The sequence below is a fragment of the Mus musculus genome, chromosome 14 (assembly GCF_000001635.26).
Source record: "Mus musculus strain C57BL/6J chromosome 14, GRCm38.p6 C57BL/6J".
Lineage (NCBI taxonomy): Eukaryota > Metazoa > Chordata > Mammalia > Rodentia > Muridae > Mus > Mus musculus.
The window spans coordinates 26,684,482-26,707,122 of NC_000080.6; the positions used below are offsets into that span (position 1 = coordinate 26,684,482).

The 22,641-nt window shown below is 40.6% G+C and overlaps 1 protein-coding gene across 5 annotated transcripts in view; it reads left to right on the forward strand.

The window, feature by feature from the left end:
- Nucleotides 1-7,072: 7,072 nt before the first annotated feature.
- The window catches only part of Dnah12 (dynein, axonemal, heavy chain 12), a 201,166-nt gene continuing 185,597 nt past the window's right edge, over nucleotides 7,073-22,641 (forward strand). For 3 of the 5 annotated variants that reach the window (XR_001781207.2, XM_017316243.2, XM_017316242.2), the window contains exons 1-8: nucleotides 7,093-7,218; nucleotides 8,702-8,816; nucleotides 8,932-9,134; nucleotides 11,469-11,550; nucleotides 11,885-11,911; nucleotides 12,757-12,946; nucleotides 21,541-21,613; nucleotides 22,282-22,440. Coding sequence is in view for 4 of the 5 variants with exons in the window: in XM_017316243.2 (XP_017171732.1) it covers nucleotides 8,965-9,134; nucleotides 11,469-11,550; nucleotides 11,885-11,911; nucleotides 12,757-12,946; nucleotides 21,541-21,613; nucleotides 22,282-22,440 (701 nt within the window). In the remaining variant the exon portion in view is untranslated. Of the gene's footprint in view, nucleotides 7,219-8,311; nucleotides 8,506-8,701; nucleotides 8,817-8,931; nucleotides 9,135-11,468; nucleotides 11,551-11,884; nucleotides 11,912-12,756; nucleotides 12,947-21,540; nucleotides 21,614-22,281; nucleotides 22,441-22,641 lie in introns of those variants that run through there. The other 2 variants (NM_001370884.1, XM_017316241.1) reach the window with 2 other exon arrangements.

Here is a 22,641-nt window from a genome sequence, read left to right on the forward strand (position 1 = left end):
GGCTGTGGTCTGACTTTTTTAACAGTGGCCGCCTCCCAACACAAAGTACAATAGTCCAATAGTTGTTCATTTCTTAAGGTTGGATATCTCAGCTGGTATTCACTATACAATGGAATCCCAAAGAAGTAGGCTCTAATACCAGTGAAGGAATGAACTTGCCAGTAAAGGTGAGGGCAAGCAGGCAAAGATCAAATGCATCCTTCTTCCAGGTCCTCTATATAAGCTACCACCAGAGGATATGCCCAGATTTAAGATGGAACTTCACACCTCAAAAAAATCCAGATTTAAGGTGGGTCTTCCCACTTCAAATGATTAAGAAAAATCCCTCACAGGAATGCCCAGATGCTTGGGTTTTGGTTAATTCCAGACTTTAGGTTTTTTTCTCTTCTCCCAAAATAACAAAACAAAAAATGAAAATCCATACAAAGACCCCTCCCCAACCTAATCTTCCTATACTGATTTTCTCCTTATCTCTTTGTAACACCGTGTTCTATATCCCTTTCCTTGGAAGATTCCCTCTTCCTCTCTGGTCCCTTACTAGGTACTAATCCTAGTTGGCTATTTGGACTGAAGCATACATGTCAAAATATTAAAAGCTGGCATCCACTTATAAGAGAAAGCATTCAATATTTGTCATTTGGAGTTTGGATTACCTCACTCAGGATAATGATTTCTAGTTCCACCTAAATAGGCCAATACCTTCAATTTTCATAATTTAATATTTATTAAGAGCTGAATAATATTCCATTGTGTAACTGTAGCATGTTTTTACTATATATTCATCACTTAATAGACATTTAGGCTGTGTCTAATTTCTGGTTATTATGAGTAGAGAAATGAACGTGAATGAGCAAGTATTTTTGAAGTAAAATGTAAAGTCCTTTGGGTATATGCCCAAGAATTGTATACCTGGAATTTTTTAAAAAGATTTATTTATTATTGTAAGTACATTGTAGCTGTCTTCAGATGCACCCGAAGAGGGCGTCAGATCTCATTATGGATGGTTGTGAGCCACCATGTGGCTGCTGGGATTTGAACTCAGGACCTTCGGAAGAGCAGTTGGTGCTCTTAACCACTGAGCCATCTCTCCAGCCTGTATACCTAGATTTTGAGGTAGATTGACTTTAAGCTTTTTATGGAACTTGGACACTGATTTGTACTGACAGTACCAGTTTCTCTCCTACTAGAAGCGTATAGATGTTTTCCTTTTCAACATCCTCATCAGCATGGGATGTAGTCTGCTTTATTGATTTTAGTCATTCTGTCTAGGGTAAGATGAAATCTCACATAGTTTTAGTTTGTGTTTCCCTGATGGCTAAGGATGTTGAATGTTTTTAAAGTGTTTCTCAGCCATTTATGTTCATCCTTTAAGAACTCTCTGTTTAGTTATGCGCCCATTTTAAAATTGGGTTACTTTCTTGATGATCATTTTTTTAGTTATATATGTATCCTAAATACTGTTTTTCTTTTTTAATTCTTCTCCTATATATTATATCTCAACTGTAGTTCTTCCCTATTCTCCCCCCAATCCCTCCGACCACCTCCCTACTACTCCAGATCTATTCCTCTGGTTTCCCTTCAGAAAGAGCAGGCCTCCCAAGGATGCCAACCAAATATGGCATAATTAGGCACATACCTTTCTATCAAGGTTAGACAAGGTAACACAGTAGGAGGAAAGGGTCCCAAGAGGAGGTAAAAGAGTCAGAGACAGCTCCTGCTCCCACTGTTAGGAGTCCCATAAGAACACCAAGCTACACAACCATAGCATATATGCAGAGAACCTAGGTCAGACCTATATAGGCTCTCCAATTCTCGGTTCAGTCTCTGTGAGTCCCTATGAGCCCTGGTTTTTGATTCTGTGGGTAATTTTCTTGTGGTATCCTTGACTTGTTTGGCTCCTACAATCCTTCCTAGTCCTCTTCTGCAGGATTCCCTGAGCTCCACCTAATGTTTGGCTATGGGTCTCTTCACCTGCTCCTTAGATACTATCTCTTTATCAGATATAAGATCTTTTTTTTTCCTTTTGTAGGATGCTATTTTGTTCAAATCATGGTGTCTTTGCTGTACAGAAGTCTTTTAGCTCCTTGAAGTCTCATTTATTAATTGTTGGTCTTAGTGCCTGTGTTAGTGGTGTCCTGCTCAGAAAATCCTTTCTTGTGTCAATGAGTTCAAACCTATTCTCTACTTTCTTCATATAATATTCAAGGTATCTAATCTTAGGTTGAGATCTGTTTGGATTTGAGTTTTGTGTAAGTTTACAGATATGGATCTATTTTCGTTCTTCTATATTCAGCTATTCAGTTTGAACAACATCATTTGGTAAGGATGCTGTCTTTTCTGCAATATGTATTGGCTTCTTTGTAAAAAATCAAAGATATGTGAACTTATGTCTGGGCATTCAATTTGAATCCATTGGTTAATGTGTGTGCTTTTATGTTAATACCAGGCTGTTCTACTATTGCTCTGTATGATAATTAGAAATCTGGAAATCTGGAGTGGTGATACTTTTATGTGTTTTGTTTTGTTTTTTAGCAACCTTGGGTTTCTTGTGTGTCCATATAAAGTTGAAGATGGTTTTTAAAATTTATTTTCAATTTCTGCAAAAAATTATGTAGGAATTTATGGGGATTTCATTGATTTGTAGATTGCTTTTGGTAAGATGGCATTTTCACAATTCTAATCAACCAATCCACAGCATGGTAGATCATTCAATCTTCTGGTCTCCTCTCTTCTTCAGTTTCCTTCTTCAATGTCCTAAAGGTTTTTGGTTTTTGGTTTATTTGATTTGGTTCATTTTCTTTGCAAGACATGGTTTCTCTGTTAAGCTTTGGTTATCCTGAAACCCACTCTATAGATAGGCTAGCTTCAACCTCCTGCCTCTGCCTCTGCCTCTGCCTCTGCCTCTGCCTCTGCCTCTGCCTCTGCCTCCTCTGCCTCTGCCTCTGCCTCTGCCTCTGCCTCTGCCTCTGCCTCTGCCTCTGCCTCTGCCTCTGCCTCTGCCTCTGCCTCTGCCTCTGCCTCTGCCTCTGCCTCTGCCTCTGCCTCTGCCTCTGCCTCTGCCTCTGCCTCTGCCTCTGCCTCTGCCTCTGCCTCTGCCTCTGCCTCTGCCTCTGCCTCTGCCTCTGCCTCTGCCTCTGCCTCTGCCTCTGCCTCTGCCTCTGCCTCTGCCTCTGCCTCTGCCTCTGCCTCTGCCTCTGCCTCTGCCTCTGCCTCTGCCTCTGCCTCTGCCTCTGCCTCTGCCTCTGCCTCTGCCTCTGCCTCTGCCTCTGCCTCTGCCTCTGCCTCTGCCTCTGCCTCTGCCTCTGCCTCTGCCTCTGCCTCTGCCTCTGCCTCTGCCTCTGCCTCTGCCTCTGCCTCTGCCTCTGCCTCTGCCTCTGCCTCTGCCTCTGCCTCTGCCTCTGCCTCTGCCTCTGCCTCTGCCTCTGCCTCTGCCTCTGCCTCTGCCTCTGCCTCTGCCTCTGCCTCTGCCTCTGCCTCTGCCTCTGCCTCTGCCTCTGCCTCTGCCTCTGCCTCTGCCTCTGCCTCTGCCTCTGCCTCTGCCTCTGCCTCTGCCTCTGCCTCTGCCTCTGCCTCTGCCTCTGCCTCTGCCTCTGCCTCTGCCTCTGCCTCTGCCTCTGCCTCTGCCTCTGCCTCTGCCTCTGCCTCTGCCTCTGCCTCTGCCTCTGCCTCTGCCTCTGCCTCTGCCTCTGCCTCTGCCTCTGCCTCTGCCTCTGCCTCTGCCTCTGCCTCTGCCTCTGCCTCTGCCTCTGCCTCTGCCTCTGCCTCTGCCTCTGCCTCTGCCTCTGCCTCTGCCTCTGCCTCTGCCTCTGCCTCTGCCTCTGCCTCTGCCTCTGCCTCTGCCTCTGCCTCTGCCTCTGCCTCTGCCTCTGCCTCTGCCTCTGCCTCTGCCTCTGCCTCTGCCTCTGCCTCTGCCTCTGCCTCTGCCTCTGCCTCTGCCTCTGCCTCTGCCTCTGCCTCTGCCTCTGCCTCTGCCTCTGCCTCTGCCTCTGCCTCTGCCTCTGCCTCCTCTGCCTCTACTAGAGTGCTGGGATAAAGATGTATGCCACCACTGCTTGGCTCCTAAAGTTTTGACTATGCAAGTCTTTCACTTGCTTGATTGGAGTTTTTCCAAAGTTTGTTTGTTTGTTTGAGACTATTGTGAAAACTATTATTTCGGGGCTGAAGAGATGACTTAGAGGTTAAGAGCACTGTCTGCTCTTTCCAGAGGTTCTGAGTTCAATTCCCAGCAACCACATGGTGGCTCACAACCATTTGTAATGGGATCAGATGCCCTCTTCTGGTGTGTCTGAAGATAGCTACAGTGTACTTATATATATATATATATAAATCTTAAAAAAAGAGAAAAGTATATTTTCTCAGATTTCTTTCTCAGCATGTTTATCATTTGTATATAGGAAGGCTACTGATTTTTGTGTATTAATTTGGTATTCTGCTTCATTGCTGAAAGTGTTTATTAGCTCTAGAAGTTTCCTGACATAGTCTTTATGGTCCTTTATATATAAAGTTATATCACCTGCAAATGAACACTTTTACTTCTTTCTTTCCTGTTTGTATCCCCTTGATCTCCCTTCGTTGTGTTCTTTTTCTAAGATTTCAAGCGGTATATATTGAGTAGGAGTGGAAAGAATGGTCATTCTTGTCTTGTTTTTTTATTTTAACAGAATTGCTTTGAGTTTCTCTTCATTTAGTATGATGTTGACAATGGCTTGCCTTTATATGTTGAGGTATGGCTCTTCTATCTCTAGTCTGTCCTTCATGAAGAGATGTTGGATTTTGTCAAAGGCCTTTTCTGTACCTAATGAGATGATCATGTCGTTTTGTCTTTCAGTTTGTTTATGTGGTAGGTTGTGTTTATTGATTTATGTATGTTGAACCATATCTGCATTTCTAGGATGAAGCCAACTTGACCATGGTGTATAATCTTGTTGATGTTATGGTGGTTTGAATGAGAATGGCTCCTATAAGTGAATAGAGTGGCACCATTTGAAAGGATTAGGAGGCATGGCCTAGTTAGAAGTTACTGGTGGTGAGCTTTGAGGTTTCAAAAAGTACATTCCAAGCCCAGAGTCTCTTTCTTCCTGTTGCCTGTAGATCTGGGTATAGAAGTCTCAGTTACTGTCTGCATGCTGCCATGCCCCACTGCCCTAATGACAATGAACTAAACCTGTGAAACTGGTAAATGCTTTCCCTGATGAGAGTTGCTGTGGCCATGGTCATGTCTCTTCATAGCAATAGAACATTAAGACAGACATGTTCCTGAATTTGGTTGACAAATATTTTATTGAAACATTTTTACATCTATGTTCATAAGGAATATTGGTCTATAGTTCTCTTTTTGAGGGTGTCCTTGTGTGGTTTTGCATCAGGGTAATAATGGCATTGCCCCCATCACACACATCAAATAATTTTTTTTCAATTAAATAACCCAATTTGTTAACTGACAAAGGGTTTGAATAGGTATTTAATTTAAAAAACTTTTTAAAAGGGACTACTGATGGAGCCAGGTTGGCTAAAGATGGTCTTCATAGATTAATGTCAGGTTATTGGTGATTTGATTATACTATAAAATTTCTTCACTAGATCACTAAATTAATTTGTATTTGCCTCCCCTTTTATCCGTGTATTTTAGACTAATAAAAATAGCATTAAAAACCCTATCACATAAACATACAATTGTTTTGTTTTATACACGTAGACACTCAATTTAACAAGCTACAGAGTTCTATAAAGTTCATTCTCTTACTGAAGTCATACATATGGAACACTTACTGTGCGCAAGGCAGTAGTATATGATAGTTCATCATTAAAAACTTTGAGATGGTGACTAGCACACAGAAAACACTCAAATGTTGCTAAAAAAATCAATAAATTTGTCATCTGGAAATTGAAAAAAGAAATCAACCTTAGAAAAGTATGCTCCGAACTAAATTGTGGTCTGCCATGCCTCCTTTCCTCCAACCCTAGGCAAGAGGGGTGTTTTTGAGGAAAAAAAAACAAAACAAAACAAAAAAAAAAAAACAAAAACAAAAAAACCAAAACCTTGTTGCTTTGTTGTTCTGCCAGGGAAAGAAGAAAATTCAGCACTATAATCTGCAAAACCTTCAGTACCGAACAGTTCCTCAGAGTAGAAGAGGGAGGACACTGCCAACCCTGAAAATAGGACAAATGAGCTAACCCTGACAGAGTCATTGGAGCAAATACACCCAGGCAAAACCTGTAGGAAAAATAAGGCTCTGGAAGAAGGAAAGTGTTTAAACACTATTCCCCACTCCTGGCCTGGCCTTTGAAAACTACCAATATAAAACTGAGAGTTCCAGCTATCCCTGGAATGCCAGAGGAATCACTGTAGCTTGTGGAGGACAAGTTGTTAAATGAGGCAGGTCACATCACGTCCACTGAAACAAGACAGACATAGATCTCATGGCTTCTCATGGCAGGGTGTTTCTTTGAATGGAAACACAGTGATAAAGTAGAAGAGACTGCTGAGTGGAGGAAAGGAGCCAGGCAGTGTGTGGAGAGCTCAGGAGGGAGAGTATAGGAGTGACAGAGAAACCCATATCGAGTCTCAGAGGGAAACCCATTACTAGGTATGCTAAGAGAAACAAAATACTCCATAGCAACTTTTTTATTCATCCCTCATAATCTTCCTGGACTATACATTGGAGTTTCAAGTTACAATGTCCTTCCTTAAACATAGCTGCAAAGTTTGCACACCTTAACCTGTTTGATTTTTGGTAAGGACTTCCTGAAAGTGTTGAAAAAACAAATAGCAAATATAAGAACAAGATAAATTGTATTGAGGCTTGGTTACAGTAGTTACAGAAAGTCATTATGGGGACACTTGAAGACTCCATTCTTCATTGACAATGAATATTTATATAAATCTATATATTCTCCAATAGATTCAATTTTCTAGTCATGCCTTTTCCTGCAATTTGGAAATCTTGATTTCCTGGACTCCTTCCAAGGTAAGGCAGTTAAACAGCAACAACAGCAACAAAAATCACCTTGCCCTCGATTCACTTGAGTGAAAAGCAGTGTAACTGTTTATCTTAAGTCTCTCTTAGTTCAGCAACTGCCTCTTCTAGCAACCTTCACCCAGCCCTTTTGGTAGGCAAGACAGTTTCCATGGTGACTATGTTGTTTCTACTGGATTGCAGTAGCCCTGCAGAGGAAAAACTCTTTGTCAGTCCCTGAGAGGCGAAAGAGAAGAATCAGGTACCATTTCTCTTCCTTTCCTCCTTTTTGTGTTTTTTGTTTTCTGTTTTTTATTTTTTGTTTTTTGAGACAGGGTTTCTCTGTATAGCCCTGCCTGTCCTGGAGCTCACTTTGTAGACCAGGCTGGCCTTGAACTCAGAAATCCACCTGCCTCTGCCTCCCGAGTGCTGGGATTAAAGGCTTTCGCCACCACCCCCTGCTCTCTTCCTTTCCTTCTAAGATCTATGATTTGAGTGCCTGCAGAAAATCTCCAAACCCTGCGGCATTTGGGGCAAGTGTAGTTGATACCATAGTTACACTGCTGAGTGTTTATGTTTTATATTTGCTTTGCATTAACTATGGCTATTATCTGTCAATCATTACTGCCACGGACCACCCTAGTGGGGTATGGGGGTCCCTGAAATGAGGGTCCTTGAAGCTAGGTGGGTAAGGATTCAGCGGTGACAAACAGAGACAAACAGAGGCAGTTTGAATCTGAGTGTATTCTGCAGCTCTCAAGCAGGGGGTTTTATACATTAAAAAACCAAACATTACATCTCTTAGGAACGATATCCAGTGAAACAATCACAGATACCAACAAAAATCATTTGGCATAATAAAGCACAAAAATCATCCAAGCATTACAACTTTATGTATTCAGTGAATCACAAACAGAACAGGTAACATCATTATAAATCATCAAAATATAACAATTTTAAAAGGATGTATTCAGTGGGGGCTGTCGTCCAAGGCTAGTGGCATATTTCCAGGAGCAGGTTAATAAATCTTTATGGTCAGTGCTCTTAACCAGTGAACTAACTTTTCAGCCCCAGGGTCAATTATTATTTAACATCTAGTGGCTGATTTTTTATAATCTTCAATGTATAAATTTAAACTATTTTAATTCTTTCTAGTTAAGGCTTTCTTTACCATATACCAAAATCCACCTCTGATGACACACATGTAGCCATATGAAATTTTATTGTTGGGAAAGTTTTTATCATAATAGTTTTGTAAATGATTTAGAAAGTAAAGTGTTGGTTTCCCAAGGGATAAGGTCATGTTAGTGGCCCCATCTCTAGGGATGGTTTCTTACCCATTATTTTCTCTTAAGATCTTGGCCTAGGTTACCAGGAACATGTAAATAAGAAAAGGAATAAGAGAAAACAAAACAGATAGATTACCATGAGAACTACGGCGCAATATTTTTTCTCCAGTGAAGAGTTCCACAACCGGTTCCAGGAGGCCTCCCCCTTTTGAGGTCGATCGCCTCAGTTTGTGGAACTTGTCACACTGATCCTACTGGAGGTGCTGTGGCACATCACTTTCTATGATATTAGGCAGACTGAGTCAATAATGCTTTGAAAAAATATTAATGATATTAAATATCAGTTTGGGGGAGGGGGATTTTGCTGTCTTTTGCATCTAGGGGGAAACAACAAACCCAGGATTTTAGAGGTGAAAGGCTGTTTAGAGCATGTCTAATTCAATTCCTTAATTTTAGATTGCAAGGGGGAAATATCTGGCTTCATTTCTTCATAGCAAGTGGCTGGCAGAGCCGTGTTTAGAATTCCGGCCCACTCATCTCAACTGCCATTCTTTAACTACTACCATACTTGGTAAGAGAATCTGGACAGCTATGGATTTTGTTTACAGTACCGATGTGTAAGATACACTGAATATATTCAGGCTTGATCTCATACAATAATGGCTGTATGAACTTTTTCTTTTCAGAGTATAGTGTGTTTTAATACTCAGGAGACCAAGATGTCAGATCCTAACAAAACTGCCATTGCAGCAGAAAAGGAAGCTTTGAACTTGAAGTTGCCCCCCATTGTTCAACCCCCCAAAAACATAGGGGTCGACACACCAAAACAGAGTGAGCTGCTAAAGTACAGACGGTCTAAGGAGCAGCAGAAGAAGATCAATCAGTTAGTGTAAGTAGCATGTTAGTAACTAATGATTGCTTGGACTTAACGATCAGTGTTCTAGATCCAAAAATTTAGAAAACTATACAGATTGTCCATGGTTAAAATAAGGATTAAAATTCAAATTAATTAGAAAAGCAATTGAGAATTAATCACAATGTTTTAACTTATATATATTTTGACTTATATATGTTATTAGAGGTCTTTTTCCCCTCTTCATTCTTTTAAAACCTTTTTAATTTGTGTGTGTGTGTGTGTATCATATCTACCCTGGCAGTTGTGAGCCAAGTTATAAGAACTCTTTCGATCAGTGGTTCTCAAACTCTGACTTGTGATCCCTTTGAGGATTGACAGACCCTTTTTCTTAGGGGTTACCTAAGACTGTTGGAAAACACAGATATTTACATTTCAATTCATAATGATAGCAGTTATGAAGTAGCAACAAAAATAATTTTGTGGTTAGGGGTTCACCACTACATGAAAAACCGTATTAAATGGTTGCAGCATTAGGAGGTTGAGTACCATCGCTTTAGATGATGAGTACTTTTTAATTTTTTTATTTTTTTGAGGCAAGGTTTCTTTGTGTACCCCTAGCTGTTCTGGAACTCACTGTGTAGACTAGGCTAGCCTCAAAATCAGAGATTTGCCTGCCTCTGCCTCCCTAGCGCTGGAATTAAAGACATGTGCCTCCTCTGCCTGGGAAGATGATGAGTACTTTGAAGAAACAAGATAGAGAACGCATGGTATGGGGTACATGCCTATAATCTCGTTACTGAGAAAGTCAGGGCAGGAGGATTGTGTGTTTAAGGCTATCCTGGGTTAGCATAGTGGTATCCTGTATGAATAAAAAATAAATAATAAGATAATATAATAGAACATTATCCCAGGAGCATGACAGGAAGAGCTTGTAGAGACAATATTTAAATAGATAACAAAAGAATGGGAAGAAACCTTCCACTTAAATAAGCAGGAGAAAGTCAATTTAGGGACATGGATAGCAACCACCAAAGTCAGGAATCAGGAACTGACAACTGCCAGGATCGCAAAGGTACCATAGGCTCGGGGAAGACTGCAGAAGATGAAGAGGAGATGGGAGTTCAGGGTTTCATAGGCCATGATAAAGAGTTTAAGATGTATTTTAGAGCAGTGGATGCCTTTAAAATATTCCAAATAAGCCAGGTATGGTGGTGCATACCTTTAATCCTAGCACTTGAGGGGCAGAGGCAGGTGGATCTTTGTGACTTCAAGACCAGCAGGTTTACATACCAAGTTCCAGATCAGTCAGGGATATAGAGAGGAGGAGGGGGAGCGGGAGGAAGTGAGTGAGGAAGGAAGGAAGGAAGGAAGGAAGGAAGGAAGGAAGGAAGGAAGGAAGGAAGGAAGGAAGGTCGGCCAAATGTTGTAGTCAGGAACATGACAGGAAATTATTAGAGATATTTTGATAAACAGCAAATGAAAGTGAAAAGTGGTGCTACTGCAGAAATGCATGGATGACCAGACAGTTTTTGTTTTGTTTTTTGTTTTGTTTTGAAGACAGGGTCTTTCAGATCTATACCACTTTGATTTGCTGCTTGATAAAATATACTGCCTCAAAGTTCCCAACCACAGGACTATATTAATAACAATGAAAGTAGACCTTCTACGTATTTCTTTAAAAACAAGCAAACAAAAACAGGACTGGAGTTTATGTGATATATTTATTTTCCTCAGCTTCTGTCATGCCACCAGCATTGTGATGGCCTCTTAAGTATTTCTGGTGCTCATTCCATGTGACTGTGACTCACGTGTCCCCAGTTTGTTTTCCTAGTCTTCTCAGTCTTGATGGCATGTCAGCTAAGAGAAAGCTTTGTGAAATCTTCAGGAGATATTAATACAGGGTACAAGGAACATTTTCTCTGACTTGTTGGCTTTTGAACAAAGAATGACTTAGTCTTTATCAGGGTTCATTTGTAAGCTATCAGTAAGTTACAATTGAAAGTGATTTCATTTTTAGTATTGCTTCTTTATGGTATTCTTGAATAATTTTAAATTTAAGATAACATTGGTAGTAGCCACTAGAGTTTGTTTCTCATAAAAAGTTTAGTCAGAGGCAGTCATAATGACTCATACCTGTAATCTCAACACCCCGGGAAGCTGGGACAGTAGGAGTGCCATGAATTGCAGACCAGCCTCAACTCAAGTTCAAGTTTGAAAATAAATAAATAAATAAAATTGTAGTTAAGTAAAGATCTCTTGAAGATTTCTCTGTTTAGTATTAGTATAGATATATAAAATGTTCAACTTAAAGTATTTTAGTAGTTAATGTTCATTTCTATCACATAATTTTCTAATTGTAAATTTCAGAATTTCTGGAGCTAAAAAAAGTCTGGACAAAACCCTGGATAAAAGAATACCTCCATTACCAGAGCCAGACTTCCCTCCGACTGTGAGTTCTTTCTCTAACCCTGTACAATTTTATTTCTTATGTCAATCTCAACAGCAGTCTTTGTTTTGTTTTGTTTTGTTTTGTTTTGTTTTGTTTTGTTTTGTTTGTTTGGTTGTAGAGGCAGGCTTTCTCTGTGTAGACCAGGCTAGCCTTGAACTCAGAGATCCTCCTGCCTCGGCCTTCCAAATGCTGGGACTAAAGGTGTCACTGCCATTGCCCAGCTTTAGTACTCACTTTTAAAAGAATGGGTGTATTTAATATTTTATTTGATGAAAATGTTTTAAACTTCATCCTTGGTTTGTTTGTTTGTTTGTTTGTTTGTTTCTTTTGACAGATGACCAGTGAAATAAAGAAAAGAGGAGTGAGTTGGATTTCTTTTGCCTTGAAAATGTTCAAAATAATTACTACAAAATATTATTCTAAGACCACCCACCAAGTCTCCTCCTAGAAAAGAAGTCTAAACAGATTTATATTTCTTTATCCAAAGAAGCAAGCATGTTGTGGGCAACAAATGAGGTTTTCAAGATTTGTATTTATGTTACCATCCCTTATTTGAGGATTATCTGTATAAATATTTTAGTTCTTACTCTAAACTATTGAAAAAATTCAAGACAGCGGTTATAAAAGAAATACACCTCTCTCACAGAAATAGTGTAGTAATTATCCTAATAGTGCTATAATGTTTATTTTCACTTAACAAGTACTTGCTGAAAGTTACTATGTACTAGCTATGTGCCAGGTAGTGCTTGGGCTTTGTCTTGGAGACACTGCATGAGTGACAGCGTGGACTGTGAACTGACTGGTAGACATGCGACAACACGTACGACTTATTTAATAGTAAAGGATGCAGACACGTTTGGAGCTGCTTATAAGAGGAAATTGTGGAGCATGTTTGCAGATGGGCTATACATTTTCTAAGTCCATTAAGATTTTGGGGGGAGGGGATAGAGGCCTGAAAAATATAACCTCCTTATGAACTGAGAGTATTATGGAAGAACCTCTTTTTAGTAGTCAAGATTTTGGGTTTATTTTATCTAGTTAAAAAAACATTACATTTATTATTTACTTATGTATATGTGTGAGAGAGAGATTTTTAGAATATTTTTTTATTCTGAAAGAATGTTGTCTTAGAGAACAGAATTTAGGCGCTAGACTGAAGTGCTAAATCATGCTGACCATTTGGCTTGTTCTTTTGATGTTCCCAAGTTAAACTACATTTTCATGAAGCAGTGTGTAGAGAATAGTCCTATAGTACCCATCCAGTCACAATGGCTGGACAACATGTTAATGCTGGTACCCGAGCACCTAAAGGAAGGGGAAAAAAGTGAAGAACTGCTTGGAAGTCTCATAGACGAGGTGTCAATGGACTATGAGAAAAGCATGAAGAGATATTTGGGTAAGTAACATTTGGCATACACCAAGCTTCCTCTACCACTGCCTCGTGTGCACATCTGTAATACCAGCCCTGTGCACACATCTGTAATACCAGCACTTGAGAGCTGAAGTTTGGGAATAAAGAGTTCAAGGCCACCCTCAGTTGCACAGTGAGTTTGAGACCAGCCTGGGCCACAGGAGATCTTGTCTAAAAACAAAAACAAAAACAAAAACAAAAAACCAAACAAACAAAAACAAAAAACCAAACAACATCCCTGGCAGTAGAGGCACACACCTTTAATCTCAGAATTTGGAAAGCAGAATCCGGCAGGTATCTGGGTTCGAGGCCAGCCTGGTCTACCCAGTGGGTTCCAGAACAGCCAAGGCTACACAGAGAAACTCTGTTTAGAAAATACAAAAAGCAAAGCAAACAGAAACCAAAATAAGCCAAAAGAGTAGAAGTTGAATATTGGACATTATGTATTTTAAATGCATGTGTTTCCTCAGTACAATTTCTATCTATAGTTTTATTTTTGACACTACAATCTAAAGACTGTAATTTAAGGGTACTTTTTGTATTTATCAGCTAATATTTATTGCTATTTGATTTCTCATTTTGTCTATATGGTTTTAGCTATCCTTTTTTTTTTTTTTAAAGATTTATTTATTGTATGTACAGAAGTACACCAGAAGAGGGCACCAGATCCACTACAGATGGTTGTGAGCCACCATGTGGTTGCTGGGAATTGAACTTTTGGAAAAAGCAGACAATTCTCTTAACCACTGAGCCATCCCTCCAGCCCAGCTATCCTATTTTTATAATGTTAGAAAATATTAATGTACTTTAGTCTTTGCAATTTTTTTTTTCCATTTTTTATTAGGTATTTAGCTCATTTACATTTCCAATGCTATACCAAAAGTCCCCCTTACCCACCCACCCCCACTCCCCTACCCACCCACTCCCCCCCTTTGGCCCTGGCGTTCCCCTGTACCGGGGCACACAAAGTCTGCGTGTCCAATGGGCCTCTCTTTCCAGTGATGGCCGACTAGGCCATCTTTTGATACATATGCAGCTAGAGTCAAGAGCTCAGGGGTACTGGTTAGTTCATAATGTTGTTCCACCTATAGGGTTGAAGATCCCTTTAGCTCCTTGGGTACTTTCTCTAGCTCCTCCATTGGGAGCCCTGTGATCCATCCATTAGCTGACTGTGAGCATCCACTTCTGTGTTTGCTAGGCCCCGGCATAGTCTCACAAGAGACAGCTACATCTGGGTCCTTTCGATAAAATCTTGCTAGTATATGCAATGGTGTCAGCGTTTGGATGCTGATTATGGGGTGGATCCCTGGATATGGCAGTCTCTACATGGTCCATCCTTTCATCTCAGCTCCAAACTTTGTTTCTGTAACTCCTTCCATGGGTGTTTTGTTCCCACTTCTAAGGAGGGGCATAGTGTCCACACTTCAGTCTTCATTTTTCTTGAGTTTCATGTGTTTAGGAAATTGTATCTTATATCGTGGGTATCCTAGGTTTTGGGCTAGTATCCACTTATCATTGAGTACATATTGTGTGAGTTCCTTTGTGATTGTGTTACCTCACTCAGGATGATGCTCTCCAGGTCCATCCATTTGGCTAGGAATTTCATAAATTCATTCTTTTTAATAGCTGAGTAGTACTCCATTGTGTAGATGTACCACATTTTCTGTATCCATTCCTCTGTTGAGGGGCATCTGGGTTCTTTCCAGTTTCTGGCTATTATAAATAAGGCTGCTATGAACATAGTGGAGCATGTGTCCTTCTTACCAGTTGGGGCTTCTTCTGGATATATGCCCAGGAGAGGTATTGCTGGATCCTCCGGTAGTACTATGTCCAATTTTCTGAGGAACCGCCAGACTGATTTCCAGAGTGGTTGTACAAGCCTGCAATCCCACCAACAATGGAGGAGTGTTCCTCTTTCTCCACATCCTCGCCAGCATCTGCTGTCACCTGAATTTTTGATCTTAGCCATTCTCACTGGTGTGAGGTGGAATCTCAGGGTTGTTTTGATTTGCATTTCCCTGATGATTAAGGATGTTGAACATTTTTTCAGGTGCTTCTCTGCCATTCGGTATTCCTCAGGTGAGAATTCTTTGTTCAGTTCTGAGCCCCATTTTTTAAGGGGGTTATTTGATTTTCTGAGGTCCACCTTCTTGAGTTCTTTATATATGTTGGATATTAGTCCCCTATCTGATTTAGGATAGGTAAAGATCCTTTCCCAGTCTGTTGGTGGTCTTTTTGTCTTATAGACAGTGTCTTTTGCCTTGCAGAAACTTTGGAGTTTCATTAGGTCCCATTTGTCAATTCTCGATCTTACAGCACAAGCCATTGCTGTTCTGTTCAGGAATTTTTCCCCTGTGCCCATATCTTCAAGGCTTTTCCCCACTTTCTCCTCTATAAGTTTCAGTGTCTCTGGTTTTATGTGAAGTTCCTTGATCCACTTAGATTTGACCTTAGTACAAGGAGATAAGTATGGATCGATTCGCATTCTTCTACATGATAACAACCAGTTGTGCCAGCACCAATTGTTGAAAATGCTGTCTTTCTTCCACTGGATGGTTTTGGCTCCCTTGTCGAAGATCAAGTGACCATAGGTGTGTGGGTTCATTTCTGGGTCTTCAATTCTATTCCATTGGTCCACTTGTCTGTCTCTATACCAGTACCATGCAGTTTTTATCACAATTGCTCTGTAGTAAAGCTTTAGGTCAGGCATGGTGATTCCACCAGAGGTTCTTTTATCCTTGAGAAGAGTTTTTGCTATCCTCGGTTTTTTGTTATTCCAGATGAATTTGCAAATTGCTCCTTCTAATTCGTTGAAGAATTGAGTTGGAATTTTAATGGGGATTGCATTGAATCTGTAGATTGCTTTTGGCAAGATAGCCATTTTTACAATGTTGGTCCTGCCAATCCATGAGCATGGGAGATCTTTCCATCTTCTGAGATCTTCTTTAATTTCTTTCTTCAGGGACTTGAAGTTTTTATCATACAGATCTTTCACTTCCTTCGTTAGAGTCACGCCGAGATATTTTATATTATTTGTGGCTATTGAGAAGGGTGTTGTTTCCCTAATTTCTTTCTCAGCCTGTTTATTCTTTGTGTAGAGAAAGGCCATTGACTTGTTTGAGTTAATTTTATATCCAGCTACTTCACCGAAGCTGTTTATCAGGTTTAGGAGTTCTCTGTTGGAATTTTTAGGGTCACTTATATATACTATCATATCATCTGCAAAAAGTGATATTTTGACTTCCTCTTTTCCAATTTGTATCCCCTTGATCTCCTTTTGTTGTCGAATTGCTCTGGCTAATACTTCAAGTACTATGTTGAAAAGGTAGGGAGAAAGTGGGCAGCCTTGTCTAGTCCCTGATTTTAGTGGGATTGCTTCCAGCTTCTCTCCATTTACTTTGATGTTGGCTACTGGTTTGCTGTAGATTGCTTTTATCATGTTTAGGTATTGGCCTTGAATTCCTGATCTTTCCAGAACTTTTATCATGAATGGGTGTTGGATCTTGTCAAATGCTTTTTCTGCATCTAACGAGATGATCATGTGGTTTTTGTCTTTGAGTTTGTTTATATAATGGATTACATTGATGGATTTTCGTATATTAAACCATCCCTGCATCCCTGGAATAAAACCTACTTGGTCAGGATGGATGATTGCTTTAATGTGTTCTTGGATTCGGTTAGCGAGAATTTTATTAAGGATTTTTGCATCGATGTTCATAAGAGAAATTGGTCTGAAGTTCTCTATCTTTGTTGGATCTTTCTGTGGTTTAGGTATCAGAGTAATAGTGGCTTCATAAAATGAGTTGGGTAGAATACCTTCTACTTCTATCTTGTGAAAAAGTTTGTGCAGAACTGGAGTTAGATCTTCTTTGAAGGTCTGATAGAACTCTGCACTAAACCCGTCTGGTCCTGGGCTTTTTTTGGCTGGGAGACTATTAATAACTGCTTCTATTTCTTTAGGGGATATGGGACTGTTTAGAAGGTCAACTTGATCCTGATTCAACTTTGGTACCTGGTATCTGTCCAGAAATTTGTCCATTTCGTCCAGGTTTTCCAGTTTTGTTGAGTATAGCCTTTTGTAGAAGGATCTGATGGTGTTTTGGATTTCTTCAGGATCTGTTGTTATGTCTCCCTTTTCATTTCTGATTTTGTTAATTAGGATTTTGTCCCTGTGCCCTTTAGTGAGTCTAGCTAAGGGTTTATCTATCTTGTTGATTTTCTCAAAGAACCAACTCCTCGTTTGGTTAATTCTTTGAATAGTTCTTCTTGTTTCCACTTGGTTGATTTCACCCCTGAGTTTGATTATTTCCTGCCGTCTACTCCTCTTGGGTGAATTTGCTTCCTTTTTTTCTAGAGCTTTTAGATGTGTTGTCAAGCTGCTAGTATGTGCTCTCTCCCGTTTTTTCTTGAAGGCACTCATAGCTATGAGTTTCCCTCTTAGAAATGCTTTCATTGTGTCCCAAAGGTTTGGGTACGTTGTGGCTTCATTTTCATTAAACTCTAAAAAGTCTTTAATTTCTTTCTTTATTCCTTCCTTGACCAAGGTATCATCGAGAAGAGTGTTGTTCAGTTTCCATGTGAATGTTGGCTTTCTGTTATTTATTTTGTTATTGAAGATCAGCCTTAGTGCATGGTGATCTGATAGGATACATGGGACAATTTCAATATTTTTGAATCTGTTGAGGCCTGATTTGTGACCTATTATGTGGTCAATTTTGGAGAAGGTACCATGAGGTGCTGAGAAGAAGGTATATCCTTTTGTTTTAGGGTAAAATGTTCTGTAGATATCTGTCAGATCCATTTGTTTCATCACTTCTGTTAGTTTCAGTGTGTCCCTGTTTAGTTTCTGTTTCCATGATCTGTCCATTGGTGAAAGTGGTGTGTTGAAGTCTCCCACTATTATTGTGTGAGGCGCAATGTGTGCTTTGAGCTTTACTAAAGTTTCTTTAGTGAATGTGGCTGCTCTTGTATTTGGAGCATAGATATTCAGAATTGAGAGTTCCTCTTGGAGGATTTTACCTTTGATGAGAATGAAGTGTCCCTCCTTGTCTTTTTTGATGACTTTGGGTTGGAAGTCAATCTTATCAGATATTAGGATGGCTACTCCTGCTTGTTTCTTCATACCATTTGCTTGGAAAATTGTTTTCCAGCCTTTCATTCTGAGGTAGTGTCTATCTTTTTCTCTGAGATGAGTTTCCTGTAAGCAGCAAAATGTTGGGTCTTGTTTGTGTAGCCAGTTTGTTAGTCTATGTCTTTTTATTGGCGAGTTGAGACCATTGATGTTAAGAGATATTAAGGAAAAGTAATTGTTGCTTCCTGTTATTTTAGTTGTTAAAGGTGGCATTCTGTTCTTGTGGCTGTCTTCTTTTAGGTTTGTTGAGGGATTACCTTCTTGTTTTTTCTAGGGCGTTGTTCCCGTTCTTGTATTGGTTTTTTTCTGTTATTATCCTTTGAAGGGCTGGATTCGTGGAGAGATAATGCGTGAATTTGGTTTTGTCGTGGAATACTTTGGTTTCTCCCTCTATGATAATTGAGAGTTTGGCTGGGTATAGTAGCCTGGGCTGCAGTTTGTGTTCTCTTAGTGTCTGTATAACATCTGTCCAGGCTCTTCTGGCTTTCATAGTCTCTGGTGAAAAATCTGGTGTAATTCTGATAGGCTTGCCTTTATATGTTACTTGACCTTTTTCCCTTACTGCTTTTAGTATTCTATCTTTATTTAGTGCATTTGATGTTCTGATTATTATGTGTCGGGAGGAATTTCTTTTCTGGTCCAGTCTATTTGGAGTTCTGTAGGCTTCTTGTATGTTCATATGCATCTCATTCTTTAGATTTGGGAAGTTTTCTTCAATAATTTTGTTGAAGATGTTTGCTGGACCTTTGAGTTGAAAATCTTCATTCTCATCCACTCCTATTATCCGTACGTTTGGTCTTCTTATTGTGTCCTGGATTTCCTGGATATTTTGAGTTAGGATCTTTTTGCATTTTCCATTTTCTTTGATTGTTGTGCCGATGTTCTCTATGGAATCTTCTGCACCTGAGATTCTCTCTTCCATCTCTTGTATTCTGTTGCTGATGCTCAAATCTATGGTTCCAGATTTCTTTCCTAGGGTTTCTATCTCTAGTGTTGCCTCGCTTTGAGTTTTCTTTATTGTGTCTACTTCCCTTTTTAGGTCTAGTATGGTTTTGTTCATTTCCATCACCTGTTTGTATGTTTTTTCCTCTTTTTCTGTAAGGACTTCTACCTGTTTGATTGTGTTTTCCTGTTTTTCTTTAAGGACTTGTAACTCTTTAGCAGTGTTCTCCTGTATTTCTTTAAGTGATTTATTAAAGTCCTTCTTGATGTCCTCTACCATCATCATGAGATATGCTTTTAAATCTAGGTCTAGGTTCTCAGGTGTGTTGGGGTTCCCTGGACTGGGCGAAGTGGGTGTGCTGGGTTCTGGTGATGGTGAGTGGTCTTGGTTCCTGTTAGTAAGATTCCTCCGTTTACCTTTCGCCATCTGGTAATCTCTGGAGTTAGTAGTTATAGTTGACTCTGTTTAGAGATTGTTCTTCTGGTGATTCTGTTACCGTCTATCAGCAGACCTGGGAGACAGATTCTCTCCTCTGAGTTTCAGTGCTCAGAGCACTCTCTGCTGGCAAGCTCTCTTACAGGGAAGGTGCGCAGATATCTTGTATTTGGACCTCCTCCTGGCCGAAGAAGAAGGCCCAAAACAGGACCTTTCTCAGACACTGTGTTGCTTTGGCAGTTCCCAGGTGGTACAGACTCTCACCTAAGCAGACTAAATTCCTAAGTTCCTTGGAGTCCCGGGACCAAAATGGCGACCGCTGCTGCTGTGGCTTAGGTCGCCTCCCCAGCCGGGCGGGCACCTGTCCTCTGGTCCGGAAGGTGGCCGGCTGTCCCCGGCCCACACAGGGTGCTGCCTCAGCGCCTCTGTGCTTCTGCCTGTTCCAGAAGCTGTCAGGTTCTCTGGCGCACCCTCTCACCTGTTCAGACTAATTTCCTAAGTTCGGCGGGTCCCGGACCAAGATGGCGACCGCTGCTGCTGTGGCTTAGGCCGCCTCCCCAGCCGGGTGGGCACCTGTCCTCTGGTCCGGAAGGTGGCCGGCTGTCCCCGGCCCACACAGGGTGCTGCCTCAGCGCCTCTGTGCTTCCGCCTGTTCCAGAAGCTGTCAGGTTCTCTGGCGCACCCTCTCACCTGTTCAGACTAATTTCCTAAGTTCGGTGGGTCCCGGACCAAGATGGCGACCGCTGCTGCTGTGGCTTAGGTCGCCTCCCCAGCCGGGCGGGCACCTGTCCTCCGGTCCGGACGGTGGCCGGCTGTCCCCGGCCCACACAGGGTGCTGCCTCAGCGCCTCTGTGCTTCTGCCTGTTCCAGAAGCTGTCAGGTTCTCTGGCGCACCCTCTCACCTGTTCAGACTAATTTCCTAAGTTCGGCGGGTCTCGGACCAAGATGGCGACCGCTGCTGCTGTGGCTTAGGCCGCCTCCCCAGCCGGGCGGGCACCTGTCCTCCGGTCCGGACGGTGGCTGGCTGTCCCCGGCCCACACAGGGTGCTGCCTCAGCGCCTCTGTGCTTCCGCCTGTTCCAGAAGCTGTCAGGTTCTCTGGCGCACCCTCTCACCTGTTCAGACTAATTTCCTAAGTTCGGCGGGTCCCGGACCAAGATCGTCTTTGCAATTTTTATTGGAATGTTGTTGTCATTGCTTCTGAGACAGAGTATCACTTCACAGCCATACAATATGCTTCGAAATAATGTATGCATTAAATTAATTAAACTAAATTAAACATTTTTAAAAAGATTTATTTTTTATTTTATGTATTTGAGTACACTGTAGCTATACAGATGGTTGTGAGCCTTCATGTGGTTGTTGGGAATTGAATTTTGACCTCTGCTTGCTCCTGTCAACCAACTCCGCTCATTCAGTCCCTGCTCGCTCTGGCCCAAAGATTTATTATTATACATAAGTACACTGTAGCTGTATTCAGACTCACCAGAAGAGGGCGTCAGATCTCACTATGGGTGGTTGTAAGCTGGGATTTGAACTCACTTTCAGAAGAGCAGTCAGTGCTCTTACCCGCTGAGCCATCTCGCCAGACCTAAATTAAACACTTTAAGGTAAACCAGTAACATGTATTACTTCATGCTTGTGCTGAAAATGCTTAAAAGTACTATTAAGTATTTGTAAACAATGTTATTAATAACTATCTTCACAATATTGTACAGTAGTTCTCTTCAGCATATTCCTCCTAGTTAGCTGAAATTCCCTAACCTTTTTACCATTTCTCCAGCTCCCATTTCCACAGTCCCTGGTAGCTATCTTAGAATGAATTTCTTAAATGGCCAGTGATCTTTGAACATATAGAATGCAAAGGACTGAGACCTAAGGAGTCTTCCTGTATGGGAACTCACCTTCAAAGGAAGGCCAAAACAGTGCTCAGAGCTTGATTGTGTGCAAGAAAGGGAGTTTTTCCTTATACTTATTTTAATGTACAGTAAACTTTACCTTACAATATCAAGTTAGAGAGTAGATCTTACAAGGATTTTTCAGGAAATATTAACACACATGTGTATTTTAGTACAGAGTGTTCTTGTGAAGCCTCCAGTTAAATGGCTTGAAGATGAAGGGGGCCCTTTGCCTGAATCTCCTGAGTGAGTAAACTATTTTTAAAAATGGTATAACATCTAGCTTTGGATACAATTTAAAAATGAACTGATCTTACATTCAAGTCTACAATCATGAAGCTCAAAGGTATTTTCTTTAAAAATCTCCAAAGATATTCTCCACATCAATCATCTAGTTCTACTTACATTAGGAGGAAAACCTATATGAAAAATACTTCAATGTAATCTAATGTATGTTATAAGGTATCTTACACCTGTAATCCTAGGACTCAGAAGTAGGAGAATCAGGAGTTCAAAGCCAACCTCAGCTATGCAGTGACTTAGATGAAACTTGATCTAATAATAATAATAAACTAAGAGGCAAAATCTAACTTACCCTTGAGTAATCTTTGATATATTCCAGACAGGTTTTCCATAAACATAAAACTGTTCTTACTTCTGTATTTTGGGTAGCTGATCTAGAGCAAAGGAAAAGTTATCAGAACACGCAAGCCACAAGTCTGTTTCAGCCACAAATGATCTCTCTCCTCTGAAGCTAATGTGCAGTTTCAAAACCGAGTGCTTACACTCAAAAGACTTTCATTCCTGACTGTAATTCCTTACCCCAAATCCCCAGTCCTTCACTGTAATAGTAATTTCTCAAAACTGTGGTACGCCATTTCAACCCTGTTTAATGTGATGCTTTGCTTTTTCAGAGGTCTAGATTATTCCAATCCTTGGCATTCTAACTTTGTGCAAGCAAGAAGTCAAATATTAGCTAATTTGCACATTGTTCATCCAACTATGAAAATGTTACTGGAGCTTGGTTATACAGCATTTGCTAAAATAATTCTGCTGGACTTAACAGGAATTAGGTAAAATTTTATATGTATTAGTTAAAAGTTAAAGGTTGAATGACTCTTTGGCATATTTTATTACATCATTTTAAAACTGACTTATACATCTCTAAGCCTTTCTTTATATTTTAGAACTTTAAAATTATATCTTGTCTGATTCAACAACTGTTTATTAAGACCAATCTGTCATTTGTCTGGATTATTTTCTTTTGTTCATCA